Genomic DNA, 21,450 nt, shown 5'->3' on the forward strand with positions numbered 1-21,450 from the left:
ATTCTGATTTATTATGAGTGTTGGACACAGTTCTGCTGCTTAATATATTTGATGAATTAAAGGTTAAAAAGAACTGCATTTATTCAAAATAAAAAAATATTTTCTAATAATATAAATCTTCTTTACTTTTTATCAATTTAACACATCCTTGCTGAATAAAAGTATTGATTTATTTCAAAAAAAGAAAGAAAAAAAATTACTAACCCCAAATGACTGACCAGTAGTGTATATTGCTGTTACAAAAGATTTCTATTTTTAAAACATTTGCTTCTTTTCTTCTTTTTTTTTTTTTTTTACTTTTTATTCATCAAAGTATCCTAGAAAAGTATCACAGGTTATGAAAAAATATTAAGCAGCAGAACTGTTTCCGACTTTGATAATGAATCATCATATTAGAATGATTTCTAAAGGATCATGTGATAGACTGGAGTAATGATGCTGAAAATTCAGCTTTGCATCACAGAAATAAATGATAATTTAAAGTATAATAAATTGAAAACCAATTATTTTAAATTGTAATAATATATCACAATATTAAAAAAAAATGTTCTGTATTTTTGATCAAATAAATGCAGGCTTGATGAGCAGAAGAAACTTCTTTCAAAAACATTAAAAATAGTAATGCGTCCAAACTTTTGACCTGTACTGTATACAACAAAGCACAATGCGCACAATACTTTATCCTACAACGTAAATGCAACTTGACTTGACATTCCATTTCCGGTGAGATGAATGATAACCGAACACCACTCTCTTAAACATGCAATGTTGTGCAATGTAACAATGTGGAATATTTTTAGTTTTTTGTATTTAGTGATTTGCAAACTAGTATTTAATTCCAATTTTAAGCCGTCAAAGCTTTGCAAACAATAGTTTCTGTAGCCTCATGCTTATACAGCTTCGCTTATGAAAATGGTCAAATTGCGCAATTGTAATAAAAAAAAGTTGTGTCTGCTGCTTTGTAACCAGGGGAAGTCTCATGGTGACACTACAGGGTCAGTGGCACAAAGGTAGATGCAGCGTTTGCACAGCACGTAGCTGCACATTTGTTTTTAGCAGATGATTGCTCAAGTGACTTACAAGAAATTCCATTCAGTCGCTTTAATGATGTCAGGATATAAATTGAGCTGCAATATATATATAAAAAATAAAAAAAACAGGCCCAAACCAAGAGTACCACTCACCACTAACTATACTGCAAAGCACACACTGTATATTTCAAGTTTTTTGTTTTTGTTTTTTAAAACCATGTACAATTGTTTGCAATTCTAAAATGTTTCAAACATTGCATGTTTGTAAAATTTAAAATAAAAATGGTTAATTTGCATTAAATTTGTGTTAGAATTCACATTGCATTGTAGGATAGTGTGACCTTAGCATGCATGGACAAAAGTTATGCACATTTTATGCATTAAGAGTATGCACAAAATATGCAATATTAATAACTCCTCCCTCTTAAATCCTAATGAATGCTTGTGGAATGATACATTTCCCCCCAACATTCCATATATTCTACTTCTAAAGATCTAAAGTTCTAAACATGAGCCGTATTGCCATGACAACTTCTCAAACATTCCGAATTCACCATGGTAACCTGCCAATGCCTGGCCAAATAAAAGTTGCTGTTTGGATTTAAATAGGCAAATGCTTTTTTGGATCATTATTACAGTGATTATTATGTTTCTATCGTGTTATTATGTTTGGCAATAGTTCTTCTAACCCTAATTTATGGAGTGTGTAGCTTTTCCTTTCTTAAACAACCATGTAAGGAAGACACACCATGGCCATATTCCAGGATGACAATGTCATGATTCATCAGGCTCAAATTGTGAAAGAATGGTTGGAAAGAACTGTTGCCAAACATATAACATGCTAGAAACATAATCTCTACAAGAATGATCCAACCATTGACTCTCAATCATTTGCCTATTTAAATCTTTTTTTATTTTTTTAAGTTTTGGCCGGGCAGTGTATATTGCAGAATTAGTACTAGTATACTATATTGGACTATATTTGGATTTATGTACATTTTCTGTACAAAAACTACACAATAGTAGTCAATGTACAGATTTCCCAAACAAAACCCAAAACAAAACCCATAACACACACACACACACACACACACACACACACACACACACACACACACACACACACACACACACACAGGAATCACCCAGTGCCTAGCGGCTCTAGGTTCAGGTTCCTCTGTCATGATAACGTGTACAATGCTGCCCTCTTTTGACGATTAAGGCCCACACAAACAAAAAAGCTGTTTTACACAAATTTCTACACATACAATGTGGAATACTACATATGGCCACTTTAAAAAAAAAAATATATAGTACATCGTCACCTTCCTAAAATAATTCCCCAAGTCACTTTTTTTTTTTTAGGTTTCTCAGAAAACACAAAAAACTGAACCTAACTTCAGAGGCCGAGTAGATTTTCGTTCATCTTGATGCAGCTGCCATCTTGAAAAGCTTGTAAAATTGCCTAAGTCTCATTGTCTTTTGACTTAGGCAAAATAAAACAGCCTAAGTCACACTCTTGACATAGGCCATTATACTACAGGGTTAGAATTGCATGATCTGTTCAACTGAGGATTGTGGGTGATTTTACCAGAGGCCACCTTACAGCATCTTGAGAAGATGACTTATGCAAAAAAAAAAAATCATTTTTGTCAAAAATTGACTTAGCCAATTATTTTAGGAAGGTGACGACATGCAACAATGCATTATAGAAATAGAACCATTTAAAGTAGAAATGGACTTCTACTTTAAATGGTTCTATTTCTATAATGCATTGTTGCATGTACTATATAAAAAAAATACAATATAATATATACAATATAAAAAATACATTGCAATCACATGTCTTTCACTATGACATCCATTTACCTCGGAAATAAAATTGTTTTTTGGATTTTAAGTCTTATCTTTCATAAACATCTGAACTTTTGCCATTCTGACCAAACAATTAGCCTAAGCTAAGAAAGATGTTCATGCTGTGTCACTGTGTATCACACATTTTTTTTCCCACTGTGTTCTTGCCATGCCATTAATGGGGTCTGAAATGTTTTACAATCCAAAAGCAATACAACAAAATACTTCCATGTAAAAAAAAAAAAAAAAAAAAAAAAGTAAATTCTTCCCCATTAACCCTTAAAACTGTATTTCATAAATCACAAAGGTAGCTTGACTAGTGAATCAGAGTATCTCTGTTACAGTAGGCGGCATACAGTGTCAAAAAGAGGACAGTTGAAAGGGGAATTTTCTCTGGAGTTCGCCCCTCCTCCGCAAAGTACAACTCCAACAAACACTAGGATTTTATTTCCTTTCTATTGTCAAACCAGCCAAACAAGTTCATAGCACAGTGACCTGAGGGAAACAAGAGGGAGGAGGCGTACACCAATGCAATCTTCCGAGAAAAATGCTACGCGGTACAGAGAAATGTGCTGTGGTTAACACACGTATGAGTGTAAATATGTTACACAGGATACAGTACTAGATTTGTTTTCTAAAAAACAACAGCGCTCACTTTAATAGACAAAACGGAGCATATAGTTTAAATTAATACGACAGTGAGTAAATACAAAAAAATGAGGGGAAATTCCCTTTTTATTTCAATATAAAAAAAAGTTACCAAAAAACTACATCTATACAAGGTATTTTAAAATTCCACCATACAGAGATGTGGGTGTATCCTCTGACCGTGAACAGTCTCAAAACAACATTAAATTGCATTAAATCGTTTAAAACAAAGAACAATTGTTCATCTAAGGCGACATTGAAGGACGGGCTAACAGAGCAAAGCAGTCCGACGAACAGCAACTGATTGAAGTCTCTTTGTTGCTATTAATCAGTGCTCAATACAGGCATATTAATAGATACATCACCACTTAGGACGACAGCAGACTTGTCTCCGAAAGTATAATTAGATCCAATACTTAAATACCCTTTTGATGCCAATGTTTTTGGTGAGGAAACTTGTCCATTACTGTAACTTATCTATCTGCATGGCTTCTGGCGAGGGTAGATGGGAACCATCAAGTGCAACATTTATTTTGCAACAGGCTCCTTTGTTGAACATTACACTCTGTAGGGAAGATGACAGAAACTGTGCCTAAATGGACAACAGCAGTCTTGGGGGCATTCAGACAAACACACACTGTCCTTAGCATAATAACTGCTTTCACTGAAATATAAGAGGAGCACAAGGACAGTAGAAGAACACTAGTTAGGCAGTAGTAATTGAGAGCGAACAGCTGGCGTGTTAGCGCAATAGCGGAGCCCCTGATGAATCTGTGGCCGAGCTCGAGTAGTAATCTGTGAAGGAAAAGAACATGTTGATATTTACAAGAGGTTTGAAATTGGCGTATATAACATGCTATTAAGTGCAATTCTGCATGCAAGAAATATTTTTAATTAAGGTACAGTCACATGTAGTGTTGCTAGGTGAAATTTAGTATGCGAAATCCAGTAGACACGGCACAATGATGGTCTTCCTGTGGCAAAATTTAATCAGGTTCGAGTTCGGTGCACTTTGATACGTGAACTCTTGAGTCGATCGATAGCAAGCCTCTTGATTTGGCAGGGACCTCTATGGGCTGCATTTACACTACAGGTCTTGATGCCCAAATCCGAATTGCTGACTATATCCGATTTTTTTGACGACTCGCTTACATCATCTTTTAAAAAGTGACCCGTATCCGATTTTTTCATTTACACTATACACTGCCGAAACTACCAAATGTAGACGTTCTGACCCGGAAAAGGAAGTAAAACAGCACGAAATGCAATGGATGCAGATGCAAATAAAATTATCGAGTGTTTTGCTTTCCACAATATTTTGAAAAGTCAGCAAAACATTGGTCTCGTGGTACAGCGGTCTCGATGATGGCTGCAACATCGGTTCAAAGGGAGGTTTGGATGCGGCAAAGGACTCAAGACTGGTGGGATCGCGTTGTTGGATATAAGAAGTCATGTGATCTCAGTTGGTGGTGTCCACCTGAGTTGACGTCACTTTTTTAATGACGTACGACTCGCATTTAAAGGGGAATATCCGATTTGTCTGCTTACATGGCACACGCAAATGCACGTATCCGATTCATATCCGATTTATTACCACATATGAGTGAGGCCTGAATCCGATCTGAGAAAATCGGAATCCATGCGGTTTTTTTCCTGCTTACACGTTCACCGGTCATATCCGATCTGTGCCACATGAGAGGAAAAAAAATCGGAATTGGGTCACTTGAACCATGCAGTGTAAATGGGGCCTATGTTGGGGGGGGGGGGGGGGGGGGGGGGTTTCGTAACTTCGCAACCAAAGTAAAATGAAACAGGCCACAATGGACGGGTGCTCTTGATTGATGATTGATGACTACACATCAATATTATAAAATGATTCCATTTTGTTTATTCACTTGCTTTGGATGTTTACTTCGTCATCATTATTCGGCTACTTCATGGTATTTTGTCACATCTGGTCCCGCTTTCTTTCGCCTACAAAATTTCGCAGAGCAACGTTAAATGTGACGCCACCTTAATCTCAATTGACTGACACTTTTCCTAAATAATCAATAGAACTGAATTACAATTTTAAGGAAAAACATTTTTCAATACATAGTTTTGTATAGTTTGTAAAGAGACACCACACTTTTTTTCTTTTTCTTTTTCACATCTTTTGCATAGAAAGATTCCATAGCGCAACAATTTCCGCAGAAAAGTGAGACCCCCTAGACATGTTACAGAAAGAGAGCACCACCATTATTGTGTGGAATGGTAGATGTGATTCGATATGGAGGAATACTGGATAAACTGCTTGGAGGCGAGATAAGACCCCTCAAGAACTTTTGTAAAATGAGGTGAGAAGCTTCAGTGTTCATTGTCAAAAGCTTTAGGCTCAGCAACTACAGTTTATGGAGAATGGATGGGTGGGTGAGGACATTATTCTTTGGGGGGAGATCAAAAGGCAGGAATGCCCATTTGAAAGTAGAGAATGAGAGACATTTAGAAATGTAACCATTACATGAATAGGGCATTGAGAAAAGAATACCCCATCCTCAGGGTGCAATTGCACCATGTTCATATCCCAACGAAGGATTGACATGGCAACCATTATCTTTTCACATCAAGCCATCTAAAGGCTAATTCAACGTCGCCTACCAATGGCGACAGTCACCAGATTACAGTGTCACTTTTCAGACTTTTCCAAGACCCAAAAAACACTGATTCAACATGTTCAATTGGCAACAAAAAATAAAAGCACCAACAAATGGAAACAGACACCGACATTTTACACATCGGTTACACATTGATCCGACAAAACAAGCTGTGTCAGTTGCCTTCGGTCTGTATCTGTGCAATGTGAATTGGCCTCAACATGGACTAGAACAGAAATGTACTATGTACAGAATGAAATGTACAGAAATTGCCTCAAACATGTAGTAGAACAGAAATTATAAGGAGAACGAAGAATGTTGACACTTACTTTTCCCGCTGGGGCCTCTCATATTTCGGGCAAGCTCATCCGACGGTGTCAACTCTGACACTAGCACCTCGGGATCCCCTGCAGGGAAAGACAAATATCATCAAAAGACATTCAAACATCATCGTTCCCTACTGACACTCTTACAAACAGAACTACCATCACTCACCATCACTAAACGTAAAGGTCATGGTCTCATTCCCACTGTCGGGCAGCGTCCCATCCCTCCTCCCGTTAGTATGCTGCATTGCATCATGCGATTTATAGTCTTTGCTTTTGTAACCTTTTGAGGACTTGTTGCGGGTGCTGATGCGTATGACACCGTGCACAAGCCGACACTCCGCTTCCTGCTCCTCCAAGTTGTAGTCCTGAGCAATGCTGTTGATCAGATCGCTGATCTCATTGGTTTTACGAGAGAAGGACACATCAGACGTGCATTTCGCCAGCTGCTCAATCTGGTGCATTTTATAAAGTTCTAGAAGCTTCTTAGTGATTAGCGAGTCGATATCAGTGCCGCCATCATCCAGGTCATCTAGATCCAAATCCTCTCGAGAGTAGATACTGGTATTACTGATAGGCCGCTGGTTGTTGTCACCCTTCCCGGCCGTCCTGGTCCGTCGTGGATGCGCCTCTGAGTTGGCAGGGTACTCCACCTTCTTGCCAGCAAGGTAGACGTCGCCATACCTGAAGCTACCAGAGCTTGGTAGCTGCTTCGGCTTGCTGGGCTCAAAGGTTACACCACATGTGGGGTTGGTCAACGCCAATCCATTGGGCTTCCTGGGTTCTGGCTCAGGTTTTAAAGTGTTGTCAGTGGAGCTCTCATTGGCTGGCAAGCAAGGTTTGCGTGACCCATAAAGCCCACAGGTGAGAATGCAGCACAGCAGCGCTTTGCAACCACTCCAGCCGAGGGAGGCACACGAGCCACAGGCTTGAGCACCCTGAGGAGAGTCTGCAGATCCTGGTATAAAGCCCAGGGTTTCCGAGCCTCGTCCATTGGCGTAGTGTGGATGGGTTTTACGTGTCAACTGCGAGTCTATGCTACGAGGTTGCTCGCTGTAGTTCTCCTTGCAGGTCTCTTGACTCGTGCTGCTGTCCCTGGAGTATGTGCGGTTTTGCCTGTAGCCATCAGCCCTAGAACGGCTTGAGCTATGAGGACGTGTCTTGTGATGTGTTCCTGTGCTGTGGCCAGGCATAACTCACCACATTCAGGACCTGCAGGAATGTGGACATTAATGCATCAAGATTTATCAGAGCTGAGAGAGAGTTCACAAAACATTGATTCTTAGGTATGTTTCAAACATCTCACTTAAAAAAAAAGAGCCAATATTATCAGGTTTGCAGAATTCACAGCGCAGCTCAATCGTAGGCTACTCATGCATGTAAAGATGAGCTGAGCCCATTTTTGCTGAATATTGCATGCATGATTAAAATGTGGCATTATCAACATCTTTTGCGATTAAAAAAAAACAAAAAAAAAACACGCATGTCGCAGCAAAAATCACTTATTAATCAGAAAATCGAATTGAATCCAGGCAATTTAAGCACTTCAGAGTTACGACATTTTCAGATTTGCCCATTTAATTACGACTTCTATATTAATGTGGTCTTTCTCCTCACTTGAAGTACATTTCATGACCATTAAGTTTGTAGTTCTCAATCAGGTTTTTAATAGCCTAACCATTTTTTTTTTGTCATTTATGGCTGAACAAATTAATAATTGTGTATGCTGTTGCAGTTACTCTCTTTAGATGAAAGATATGTGAAACAAGCCTTGTTATACAGTATTTAAAAGATAGGTTCAAAGCAGAAACGACAACAACAAAAATCACTGTAAACAATGACTTCAAAGGAACATGACAAATGTTATTAAGTGAATAATACATAAACATAAAAGTGTTAAACAGGCCTTGAACTCTTCATTCAATGTTCATTGCACAATTTTACTTCCTCAACCCTGGAGATATAACAGAAATCCAACAACCGTGCAATGGTGAAATCGAATAATGAAAGAAAATACTTTCTAAATTATATTGAAAAATATACGCTAGGCCATATGCGTCAAACTACATGTTCATACTGTGTCTGTGTCTACAACTAAGAGTTAAAAGGCATTCCAAACATGTGAACGGCAAACTGATCTGTATCTAGATACCATAGAATGGTTGTTTACAAACCTGGAAAATGTGAACATGGTTCAGAGCTGTTATATCAGCGCAACCATATCAAGATATTAAGGTTACACATGAAAAAAAAAAAGAAGCTAATCTTGAGCTACATCTTACGTAGCTCTTGCTTAGCATGTTTACATTTAGAAAAGAGGGTTTTCTTTGGTGGGCAGGAATTACTCGATAATCAAGTTATTCATTTTAACATGTGTTTTTAAATACACTCCCTTGTGACTTCACCTTCCATAGTCAGTGTTTGCCTTGAGGTTTGCGTTCTTTGTCAAGAGTGATGTGTTTTTGATTGAATATGGTCACGGATTCTCAGAAAGCAACATGCCAGTTAAAAAAAAATTCCAGATATAGATGATAAGTATTGTCATTTGCCATTAACCTTTGACGGATGATCTATAAAGCGGGAATGGAATGTATAGAAATGTCTGCTTATTCGCTTCTGGCCATTATCAGTGAACATAAGAGTTGAGTCGGATGTAAAGCAGGCCTGTAAGTATATGCTCTGGCCAGTCACAAACACTTTATTATTTGGAGTATTTTAACAGATGGAATATATGTACTGCCTTTTATTGGCAAAATGCAGTTTGTCGGTCAAGTACAATATGAAATGCTTCATTGTTTAGTCTTCAGTGTCTCTAACTGTTCTCGTATGCCATGGCAGTATAAGAACAATATTTATCAACTTCACAGAAATATGTATGGCTTATCATCATTTGATATGTACTTTACATCCACTGCGAGCGTCAAACTAGAACGCGTCCACCAGGTTCCATTGATTGCGAGCGTTCTAGTGAGTCGCTTCGCGTCGTTCGCAGAGCAGATTGGTTTGTCAAAGTGTCAGACACTTACCGCATAGGCTCGGATGAAATCCTCAATTGTTTTGAACGCAACTTCTAGTCGTTCAAGATCGCGGAAGTAGCCGAGTGTAAAATATGTTCCCTTTGACTCCTTAAAACTTCCACTTCAGCGAGCTTTGTTTTGATTCATTGACTGAAAATGGGTCAAACGTTTCGATTTCGTCGCGCAACACGCGCTTTCAGATTCTGGTCATACTAAAGCTTTGATCGGTAAGATTCGTTCCTTCGCCCCGCCGTGCCGTATTTTACCTGCGGCTACAGGTAAATCCAACGCCCACTTACAGGTAAGCAGTGACGTCAGGCCTTTAAACGGATGTAGCTTAAACCTCCCCTAAATACCTTTTGTTCCTTGACTTTTGCTTTCCTTTTAATCAAGTATAAACCTGACTATAATATTGTCAGCGGTTATACAGTACAGTGTGGAAAAAGTATGTTCTTGGTTAGTTTGTGTATGTTCTTATAAGAGAAAATTAATTCAAACGTTCACTTCATGATATTACAAGTGTCATTCATTCTTGACTATAGGTCCAAATAAAAAAAATCTGAGGTATTTGTCATGCACCAAACTCAAAAATACATTTGTAACAAGTCAATTTCTAAGAAGTTCTCTTGATCTAATATGCATTATTCGCATTTGCATAAGGGACATGCAGTGCTCATCTATATGTTAAATATGAGTAACAGTCTATTCAAATAAAAAATATATATGCAATTTCAACAATATTAGAAAATAAATAGAAAATGTGTTCCTGAGGGTTGAAACAGGTCCTGAATGAAATGAGTCATTGAAATTCTGAAATACTGAAATTCTCAAATCTAAAAAAAGCCTTGAAACAAATAGAAATCTTAAAAAGTAATAGAAAGTTTGAGTTTCTGGTTATGCTCAGTGTGAAGTATTTCCCCTTGAGAAGATGATTTAAAAAAAATCATTATAAAATACTCATGAATAACTGAAAATGTCATGGAAATTCATGGGTGAAAAGCAGAGGGAACTCCAAACAAAATGTACATTTATGAGTATAAATATTCTCTGTGGAATGATGCATATAAATAAATACTCTAAAAAAAATTCCTACACTACAGATTCATTGACACCGCTTCACATAGCAACATAAACATTTTAGTTTCCTTTGAGTGGACAGCGTTTTAATGTTATGCTACATAACTGTGTATGCACACACACCAGAAGTGTCCCCCCCCCCATGCTGTAAAATACTGCTTTGCCAAAAGTGCAGACACAGATTAATATGGGCTGTCTGGTCTTGATCAATTGCAGTCATTAGTTCCAGGCTCTAGCAAGCACACATGCACACGGAGAGATTCACTATGTGCTCGCAGGGAACATCAGACTCCAAATCCTTCATTGTGCCCCATTTCCCCCAATACACCCCTTCATTTCCCTCCTTTCCTCAACCGTAGCGAAATATTGAGGACACAATCGGTAGCAGCGAATGCTGTGGGCCGCACCAACTAATGTGATGGAGAGCAGCGTTTCAATCTGCTGAATAGGTTATGAAATATAATGGAGAGTATAATTCAGTCAGATAGGGTTAGATGCACATGAGAAGTCATTCAGTGCGTCGTCGTCAGATCTCCTTTTATAAACCCCAGAAAGTTTGGCAAGACAACAATAGATGTTTTGAGCTCAACAATTCATTTTTTCAGATATCTTAGTAAATATTGAAAAAAAAAATAGTATAATTCCAGCATGTACATGGTGAACGTGATTTCACCAAGTACAACATGTTTCTGGATCGACATCTTTGTCGATCCTGGAACAACATTCCAATCAACCAATCAGATTTGAAGGACAAAGTTTACAGTTTACGTCAAGTGTTATTCACCTATCATTTCCCTCTAAGTTATGGGTAGGGTTAAGTTTAGAGGTAGGGATAGAGTTAGGACTATATTTTCAGACAGGGATGTTGTCCCAGGATTAACAAAGTACATGTCTTACTTGGCAAAACCACAGTGACCAGATGTACATGTAGGGTTTTGTGGCTTTTAGTCCATGTTGGTTTAATGCTACTGTAATCCTACACATTGACACAGTAGATAAAAGTATATGCTTTTACAATTTCTGACCAAACATTGCTTTGACTCGTATTGCACTGGTGGATGTTGTCCAATCTAATGTATATTGTATTAGGCTATACATCATGCATATATGGGAATTACATAAGCCATCAGCCATCCATCTCTCTAGTTAATGGTATGTGCTGACCACTAGTCTCAATTACATGATTTTCCTTGATTTGGTCTATTTAGAAAATTGCTACAGACTGAAATATATTTCTATTAAAAATGGGTTAATCGTGCAGTCCAGTTATAGCGCCACATCCGATGGAATCTGTGTGATACGGGAGTCAGAAGGGATGTGCCCCAAATGTGGGTCCATCCGAGGCTGACCCTGCCGAATGTTTGGGACATGCCCCAGTCGTGGGTCAGAGTCAATTTCGTAACGATAATGATACCCCTCCAGCACATTTTGGCATGCTTCGTGTATGTCTGTGATCCACTTCTTGATGCCCTTTCTGTTGAGGTAGACGACGAATAGAAAGACCATGCCGACGAATCCCAGTACTAATCCCAGGAACACGTAGGAAGTATGTAGGGACAAGTCTGTAATGTCTTCATGCGGTTTGCCGTAACACCCCAATGCCTGTGCAGTGAGAACCCGCAAAGACGCTTCACGCAGTGCCGTGGGGTATTCGCAATACAGCCTGTCTGCGTCACCCACCCTGACCTTTGAACCGTTTAGCCAGTTCACAAACTCTTGGGCTTCACACGTGCACACGTAAGGATTCTGACCCAACATCAGACGGACCCGACCGAGTCGCTCCAACTCGTGAAGACCCTCGTCGCTGATAGTTCTGAATGCATTTCTGCTCAAGTCCAGCTCCAAAAGTTGTTCGATACCGGAGAAAGTGCCGTTGTAGACGGCCACCAGAGAGTTGTTGTTCAGATGGAGATTCTGCAGGTTTGGCAGAGGAGAGAACATCCCCGGGGGTAAGAAGACGAGGCGGTTGTCCGACAGGTCGAGGCGCAGCAGATTTGTGAGCTCGCCCCAGCGCAGGGCAGTGATGAGGTCAGTCAGAGATGTGTAGTTGTAGAGGGACGAGCGGAGGCTGAGCTCCTGCAGGGGGCTTCCGGGCACGGAGAACGCCTCTGGGTGGATGAGCACCAGCGGGTTGTTGTTCAGGATTAGGGAACGCAGCATGTGCAGCGAGGAGAACGCATGCGAGCCGACCTCCATAATGCTGGCAAAGAATGGAAAAAGTTTTTTTATGGATTTTACATTTTTTAAATGATTTTTTAAGAGGATTCTAAATGGTGGAATGTACAAAAATGAAAGAGCACGACTAAATCTATATTACTTTCAGAATAGATAATAGGTAGATAATAAATAGATAGATAGATAGATAGATAGATAGAAACAGACAGATGATAGATAGATATATAGATACACAGACAGACAGATAGACAGACAGACAGACAGACAGACAGATACACAGATAGACAGACAGACAGATAGATAGACAGACAGATAGATACACAGACAGACAGACAGATAGATACACAGACAGACAGATAGATACACAGATAGACAGACAGATAGACAGACAGATAGATAGACAGACAGACAGACAGATAGATAGACAGATAGACAGACAGACAGATAGATAGACAGACAGATAGATAGATACACAGATAGACAGAAAGATAGATAGATACACAGACAGACAGCTTGACAGACAGACAGACAGACAGATAGACAGATAGATAGATAGATAGATAGATAGATAGATAGATAGATAGATAGATAGATAGATAGATAGATAGATAGATAGATATTTACTGACCATCTCGTTTCTTACCCATTATTCCTCAGGTTCAGGTGTGTGACGTTCTGCAGTGCGTTGAACGCGCTGTGCTCGAGTCTGTGAATCGTGTTTCCAGTGATGATCAGGCTGATCGTGTCGCTCGGGATCGCCGCGGGGACGCGGAACAGCGCGGCTGACGCGCAGCGCACCGTATGTTCAACATCAGAACACTCGCAGCGCGACGGACACAACGCGACGGATGAGGAGACGCACAGCATCGCGCAGACAAGCGTCAGCATCATCCAAACTCTCACACTCGCAGACCGGAGCATCTGATCACCGACTGCACGCGCTGCGCTCTTCAGTGTAAGTGCACATGCTGTAGTACAACAACACACACACACACACACACACACACACACACACACACACACACACACACACACACACACACACACACCACACACACGCGCGCGCACACACACACACACACACACACACACACACACACACACACACACACACACACACACAGCAGGACTGACTGTCCCCCTCACTCTAGGAGATCATTACTAACTCATTACTTACCCAGAAACACCTCCTGATCGTGGCTATATAAGCGGGTGGGTGGAGCTGCATATACTCTACACATCCATACATCCAGAGTACTGAGGATAGTGTATGTACTGTGACCATAAAGAACATTTGTAGAGCAGTGTTTTCTTTCTGATTATGTAAATTAATTGCACTGATTTCTTTCTGTCCTTTGTCATACATTAAATTCCCGAAATAAATAGCAGATGCACACACAAAACATTTGAAAGAAAAAAAAGTTTGTTGACTTTGAAATGCTTAAATAATAGATAGTGCTGAAGATTAAGTGTTTGTTTGTGGTTAGTGGATCATGTTAAGAGTTCATGTGATTCTCTACACCTGTGATTCCCCTATTTGAGAAGAAATTACTTCAGTAAAAACACTTTAAACATCATGAAGAAAAATGACCCTATATTGAAGAGAAAAGATCCAGCACTATGTATTGTTTGGACATTTTTAGCAAACATGTACTTGCTCTCTTTCTTTACAATTGACCCTTGCCTTTATATTTTGATAAGTGTATTTTAAGTTTCAAAATACCTTTTGAGGTCATTGTATAAAAACGAGGACAAACATTATGGATTTACATTTGTATTTGGTCATATAATATAAATGAAAACATTTAAAAAAAGCATAAGGAATGAACCAAATATACAAACTTCCATTAGAATAAAATAATGTAAACATCCTGAATCACTTAAAATAACTGATGAAAATGTGCATATTTTTGATGCACCACAAAATTCAAATATGAATGAGGCAAAATAAAATTACGAGAAGTCATATGATCTTAATCCTAATAACCTTCCTCATTATCGGAGTCTCTTTTCACAACACTATTGACGGGAAATTGTCGTCTAGTTTCATTTAGACCCATCCGTGTATGTGATTATCTTACAAATATATCAAATGCAAAAGCTTATGTAAGCAGTAATGGAAAAGGTCCCTGTAATTCACTTATTTACAATGTCACTAATGCGTGTCACTAGATGCAAAAGAGGTCTCTGTATTCCCGACCGGCCAGACTGAATCTCCGAACAGAAGCAATGTAATGTTGTACAGACGCATGATTAAAGTTCAGATTTGCTTCTTGTAGCCGTGGCTCATAATGATCCTGAGGTCAACATCTCTCTCCGTGTTTGATGCTCCTGTCATCCAGCCTCCGTCATCGCAGGTTGACAGCAAGGGCGATGGTGACTATGACCCCACAAATCATCAGGAAAGGCAGCCAGGTCTTCAGGAACCCCACAAAGCTACGGGACAACAAGGAACAGAGACCTTCAAACGAGCCATTTTAGCATCATGGCTTGATTTTAAAGACACTTAATATTAAAATGCACTTAATATTCAGCAATATCGTCAATTTGACTGCACTGAAACTATCGAATTTGAACTGAATTCATCTGAATAATGACACTATTGTGTTCTGTTGAGCTGCTTTATACAGTAGCTGAATTGACTTTTACAATTGACGAACCTTTCAACATCAATATTGAACTGAAAAATATCACTTCTTCTGTAGGGCTGCTTTACAGCAGAATATGAGTTATGGTTATTAAAGGTTATTTTCCTGTTTATTACTGTGAAGCTGCAAAAAAATTAATTAAAAAAAAATCGCTATATAAAGGTGACTTGACTCATGTAGATAAAAACATCACCCTTTTAGAGAAACACAGCAATAGAGGGTTTAGTTTAACCAAAAATGTAAATTATGTCATCATTTACTCTCCCTCATTTCATACCAAATCCACATCTAAGGCAGAATGTCAAAGTGTGACACGAGGGTGAGAAAACAATGGCAGAATTTATATTTTTGAGAATAGTCTCACAATCCACCTCTCTCTCCCCAGAAACCCTTATTTTGTGTGTCCCGGTGTCCTCTACATCACAACACTGAGAGTCCCAGGTGGAAGACTGGTGACATATAAGGGGAAACACGGTGGCCGACCGCGATAAATCATTCAGTCAAAGGTAAGGACACACTGACTTCTAAACTCTAAGGCAGTATTGCATGGATCCTTCACAGAGAAGGCATTGAAACAATCAAACCCAAGACTGCAGATGCACTGTGGGAATTCCTTGCGTTTACATGAGTAATATGTTTGAGTATATTTAACTTAAAAGCATGCTAACATCAAACTATCACAATCAATTGTGTGTCCCATGTAGTTCTTACGAGTGCAGTGTTATGATGCATCATGCAGTATTTGTCCTGAAAAGTACTGAGTAAATGTGATGTTTGTTACCTCAATAAATTTAAGGTCATTCCTATTTTTTTTGTGTACATTTTAATCATTAACATTTAAAAGCACACTCTTTTTACAACTAAAACAACAGTAAAGGGTAAAAAAAAAAGAAAAAAAAAAAAGAATTCCCAAATATTAAAAAGGAAAAAATTGAATTTTGGGAAAAAATAAAACGGAAATTTGGGAAAAAATAAAATGGATTTTATAGGGCCCTAAATCATCCACGATAAGATCAATAACATGCATGTAGAAAATAGATTTATATTTCCCGCTGACCCGGCATCTCACCTGACGTGTTTGCTGTGGATGAAGGACAGTAAGCAGAGTTTGACCATGTTCCACGAGGAGCAGTTGTCGTAGCGCATGAGGTTCAGAGCCATGGCCACGTGAGAGTGGCAGTTATCACAACACAGATTGTGCTGCAATGCGGTGAGGACGTCACAAACAAGCAAAACAGAAAATAATGCCAGTTAAAGACAGAGATATTAGGAAGTCGCTATGTTTGTGTAATATAACTGGGTTGCAAAATTAAGGTTTTTAACAAAACTTTTGTTAAGACTATCAAAATAGAACATACAAATAAATAAATAGATTTATTAGACAAATACAATTTTATAATAATTTTTTTTTTTTTTTATTGTTGTAAAAAAAATAGACAAGTCATATTTAAGCCTTATTAATAAATATATTGAAATTACAATAAAATATATGGCAAATTGTTGAATGTATAACAAGTTCACAATATATGTGTTGTGTTAATAGGTGACTCTCATGACAATAACTCCAGTTCACATTTCACCATAAAATCAGATCAAATGACAAAAGAAAATATTACAGTAGAGATCTGACCATTCTAGTTTTGTATTCCTCAGACGCCTCGTGCACGGCCATATCCCAGGCGTTTGCTCCACCGCCGTACACTTTTTTCTTATCCAGCTTCCAGTACCTGAAACAACAAGCATTAAACCCACATTTAAAATTTAAATGCATCCAAATGAATATCTTGTATCAATTATAGTTTATAGTCAGGGCTTAACATTAACTTGTTTGCCCACCAGCCACTGTCGCTAGTGGTTTTACTAGCCACTCAGTATCTTCACTGGCCACGATTGATACCATGGGATAAAACTGCCATATAGATATTTTTAATATTATCAAAAAATTTGGCAGCAGGAATATTAGGCTGCTGTCACTTTAAGACCAGGTTTCACAAAGATAGACTTTGACTATGGCTTAGATATAGTAGATAGTCAGACTTCAGATAGACATCTAAATCAGACCGTTGCACAAAGCACTTAAGACTCTTGACTATCTTAAGTAGGACTACACTGCAATGCATTCTGGGTAAAATAAGACACTTTTCAAAACAAAAAAACATGGCGGATCGAGTAAGCGCATTCAGCCGCTCAGTGCAGTTTACCCCAGCGGATAATATGTGTTTGTTGTAGGAGTATAACAGTTACAAGGACATTTTACTTGGGACATTTAGCGGAGAATGTAGTAACAAGAAGAAATGTTTAAATTATGAGCCATTTTCCCTTTTCTTTTGGCTGTTTGTAATGTAACTGATTGTTACTGCTGGTTGCCAAGGTAACAGAGTCTTAGACCTAAGTTAGCCTGGGGGGGAAGGGGTCTAATTATTAGTTTTTGGTCTAAATTAAGTCAGTCTTTATTTTTGTGAAACAGTCTAACTTGCAGTAGACTAGACTATGAGCACATTATAGACTCGTCTAACTCTATAGACCGGTCTAAAATAGCTTTGTGAAACCGGCCCATGATGCACTGATCCATTATACTGTTACACATGCGTTTTCTTTCCCAACTGTTCGCTTAAAAAATTGAAAAACAAAAAAATTCTATTTTTGACAACACTACATTGTTTATTATTTCAGATGCCTTTTTAATAGACCACTATTGAAAACTGTATTATGTATAAAATGTAACCTGCCAGAGTGGCTAGTCGGAGTGACTGCGTTACACGCTACCGCTGAAATACGCCCGCATTTGGTGTTAATGTCAAGCCCTGTTTATAGTTTAGATTTCTTAATGAAATGTTTGACAGGGTGAAATGTATAATTAGTTTGAACGATTATATTTTTGATGTAAGGACCAAATCTTTCCAATGTTTAAGTCTCATATGTGCAGATGATAATTCTGATGATATTCTTCTCCGTCACATTCACTAGGGTTTTAAACTCACTTTGTTGGTTTTCCAAACGCCATGTTGTCCTCCTGTATAAAAACATAAGTGAAAGTAGTTAGTGCATCAGTGCAGTCATGCTGAAGTCAGCGCAATCATCAGAAATAAACTCACTGATACGAAGTAAGGACCGGCAAAGTCCCTGATCACACCGGTGGATGTGCAGATGCCCATGTGTCCGATGAATGGCAGAAACCAGCTAAAGAGACACAATAAAACACACATCAACACAGAAATCTTCCTCAGATGTGTGTATATTTGCAGATTTTTAGTATGTTTCTCTAATGAAAATACAGATATGTATGGAAGCCCATTTCCGCAACATAAGAAAAAAGAAAATCATGCTATGGTAAATCATGATTAGCAGCATAAAATGTCATAATTATGATTCAAAAAGTCCAAATTATGACATACTAATAATTTTGACTTTTTAATGCCATAATTATGACAGACTAAATCATAATGATATAATAAAAGTCCATATTATGACATACCGAGTCATAATTGAGTTTAAAAAGTCGAAATTGTGCTTTCTATAGCATTTTAGGTCTTTTTGTTTTTACTGTTTTATGTCATAATTACGGCTTTTTACTTCAGAATGTCGACTTCCATTACATAATTTTCACTTTTTAATGTCATACTTATGACAGACTAAATCATCATAATGAGATAATAAAAGTCCAGATTATGACATACCGATTAATAATTGAGTTTAAAAAGTCGAAATTGTGCTTTCTATAACGTTTTAAGTCATATTTTTGACTGTTTTATGTCATAATTACGGCTTTTTATGAGTCGAAATTTTTAATAATTACGGCTTTTTATGTGTCGAAATTCTGAAGTAAAAAGTCAAAATTGTGCTTTCTATAATATTTTAGGTCATATTTTTGACTGTTTTATGCCATAATTACGGCTTTTTACTTCAGAATTTCGACTTCCATGACACTTTTTAATGTCATACTTATGACTTTTAAGTCATACTTTTGATTTAGTATATGTCATAATAATTTACTTATTAAACGAAGCATGAATGTGATTGACTTTTACAAAAGCATGATTTTGTTTCGTGTGTGTTGTAAATGGGGTTCCATAGATGTGTGTGTGAGGATTATAGGAGCTCAGGCGAGGCGATATGACAGTAATATTGACAGACTCAGGCGCGTTTACTGTCAGAATGTGTTGGTGTTTCCGCACGTGATCCGTCAGAACATCTCCGGTCGATACTCACCTCAGAACCGGGATCGGTGTCCAGACGATGCAGTGCGGATAACGGCTCATTTCTTTGTCGATTTTCTCGAAACCTCCGTGGAAGTGTTTCATCGTGTCGATATCGGGAACATCCGCCATCACAGTCTGCGCGGTGACGTCATCGTGACGTCGGCGCCGTGGTGGTTCTCATTAGGTTATAATATTATTATCTTGATATAAATGTTACCTGCAATGTTCCTCATATCTTATGATGCTCTGGATTCATTTTGAACCTTATATGTAAAATATGTGTATACTGTATTAATAAAAAAAAAAAAAATAATAATATTATTATCATATATAAATAATATGTATCACATTATACATATATTATAATATAACATAACATAATATAACATATAACATAACAATATAATATAATAGTTTTTTTCAGTAACACTTTACTTAAAGCCTTCATATTGTATTATAAAAATATTTTAATACATTAATTATGCCTTATAATGCGTTGATCTCATGAATAATTGTAACCACAATTATAATACATTATAATACTTATGTTACGCCTTTAGAAAGTATAATGCTTTAAAACACAATCTCAGATGCCACAAGGAATCTGCAAATATTGTATAATAATATGTATTTCAACTTGGCTTACAATTATTTATGAAAAATATGTAATGCATTTTAACATACATTATGAAGGTATTCATAAATAATTGTAACCAAAGTTGAAATACATATTATTATACAATATTTGCATTATACATAAAGGCCTCAATATATTTTTTGTTTGTTTTTGGTGAAAAAATTAAGAAAAAGCAGTAAAACAAATACTACCATGATAAAAAAAAATTGTTTTCTTGTTTTGCTTTACAGAGTAAGAATACGATACAAAGTATTATGGTTTCAGACACATTGTCTCATTTTGTAAATGTTGGAGTACCTTTTATATGTCTGCAGAAAATAATTGGGAATAAAACGTATTATGGTAATGAGAGTTTAGGGTGTATGCACTTAACTGTCATGGTGCAAAAAATATTGTCTTAAAAATAGGTCTTATAAGTTCTTCCCATGTACAAATCTGTGTAAAGACAAACCCCAGGGCTTCATGGATTAAACCACAGCAGTATAAGAGCAGGTGTGGCTTGTATTAAAGGAGAAACACAATCTCCAATCATTGCATTCGTGACGTCTGGGTTGCCATATGATTAATTGCACGGTTTACTGTACTATTCTCACAGTGTAAAAAGTGGAGCACAAGTGCATTTTCCTGACAGGATACTGGCCAATATATGAGGGGATTTGGGGTTGGGATGTGTTCTAGATTAATCCAGTAAAGCAAGACACATTTCTTACACTACAGCAATGTGTTACATACTACTACAACTTACTACATACATATCATTTGGGGTAAAAAAAAAAATGTTTTAATGGTTACACCACGTTAACATGCATTAATTAACATTAACTAACAATGAGCAATACATTTGCTAAATGTTGTATTAATCTTTGTTTATGTCAGGTAAAAACACAACTGTTCATTGTCAGCTCACGTCCATTAAATAACATTTACAGATACAACATTTGACCGTAATTCCTCGTTGGTTCATGTTAATTAATGTAGAAAACTAATGGAATTTTAACTTTTGTAAGTGAATCAAAATTGCAGTGGAAGGTTGCAAATGTAGTAGGTCACAGTTTACATACTACTCAATATATATAGGCAATATAGTAGTAGTATGCTATTCTGAACACAACTATGGCCTTGCAACCCATCTGGCCTAGATGCACGTTACACCTTCCTCATTAGTGTATGTAGGTCAGGTGGCCTTTGGAGGACACGTGTTTTCT

General features: G+C 37.6%; 3 protein-coding genes and 1 long non-coding RNA gene across 4 annotated transcripts; 1 reads left to right on the forward strand and 3 right to left on the reverse strand.

Annotated features, from left to right (window-relative positions):
- Positions 1-3,507: 3,507 nt before the first annotated feature.
- kdf1a (keratinocyte differentiation factor 1a) lies at positions 3,508-9,753 on the reverse strand. The gene is made up of 4 exons (XM_082150797.1): positions 9,519-9,753; positions 6,662-7,704; positions 6,496-6,573; positions 3,508-4,328 (listed from the first exon to the last, which is right to left on the reverse strand). The coding sequence occupies exons 2-4, from the start codon at positions 7,683-7,685 to the stop codon at positions 4,276-4,278; spliced, it is 1,155 nt and encodes a 384-aa protein (XP_082006923.1). The 5' UTR covers positions 7,686-7,704; positions 9,519-9,753; the 3' UTR covers positions 3,508-4,275.
- LOC309484527 lies at positions 7,923-16,472 on the forward strand. The gene is made up of 4 exons (XR_014200891.1): positions 7,923-8,251; positions 8,289-9,158; positions 13,419-13,716; positions 15,795-16,472. It is a non-coding gene; the product is annotated as an uncharacterized lncRNA (long non-coding RNA).
- On the reverse strand, positions 9,610-13,682 carry tpbg1a (trophoblast glycoprotein 1a; the record flags this gene model as incomplete). Its single annotated transcript, XM_082150789.1, has 2 exons — positions 9,610-12,786; positions 13,405-13,682. 2 exons carry the CDS (start codon positions 13,680-13,682, stop codon positions 11,853-11,855), a joined length of 1,212 nt encoding a protein of 403 aa, XP_082006915.1. The 3' UTR covers positions 9,610-11,852.
- tmem222a (transmembrane protein 222a) lies at positions 14,520-19,772 on the reverse strand. The gene is made up of 6 exons (XM_082150867.1): positions 19,619-19,772; positions 18,505-18,589; positions 18,391-18,422; positions 17,040-17,136; positions 16,479-16,609; positions 14,520-15,197 (listed from the first exon to the last, which is right to left on the reverse strand). Exons 1-6 carry the CDS (start codon positions 19,735-19,737, stop codon positions 15,110-15,112), a joined length of 552 nt encoding a protein of 183 aa, XP_082006993.1. The 5' UTR covers positions 19,738-19,772; the 3' UTR covers positions 14,520-15,109.
- Between the last annotated feature and the right edge of the window lie 1,678 nt (positions 19,773-21,450).

Source organism: Leuciscus leuciscus, assembly GCF_965113295.1.
Source record: "Leuciscus leuciscus genome assembly, chromosome: 20".
Taxonomy (NCBI): Eukaryota; Metazoa; Chordata; class Actinopteri; order Cypriniformes; family Leuciscidae; genus Leuciscus; species Leuciscus leuciscus.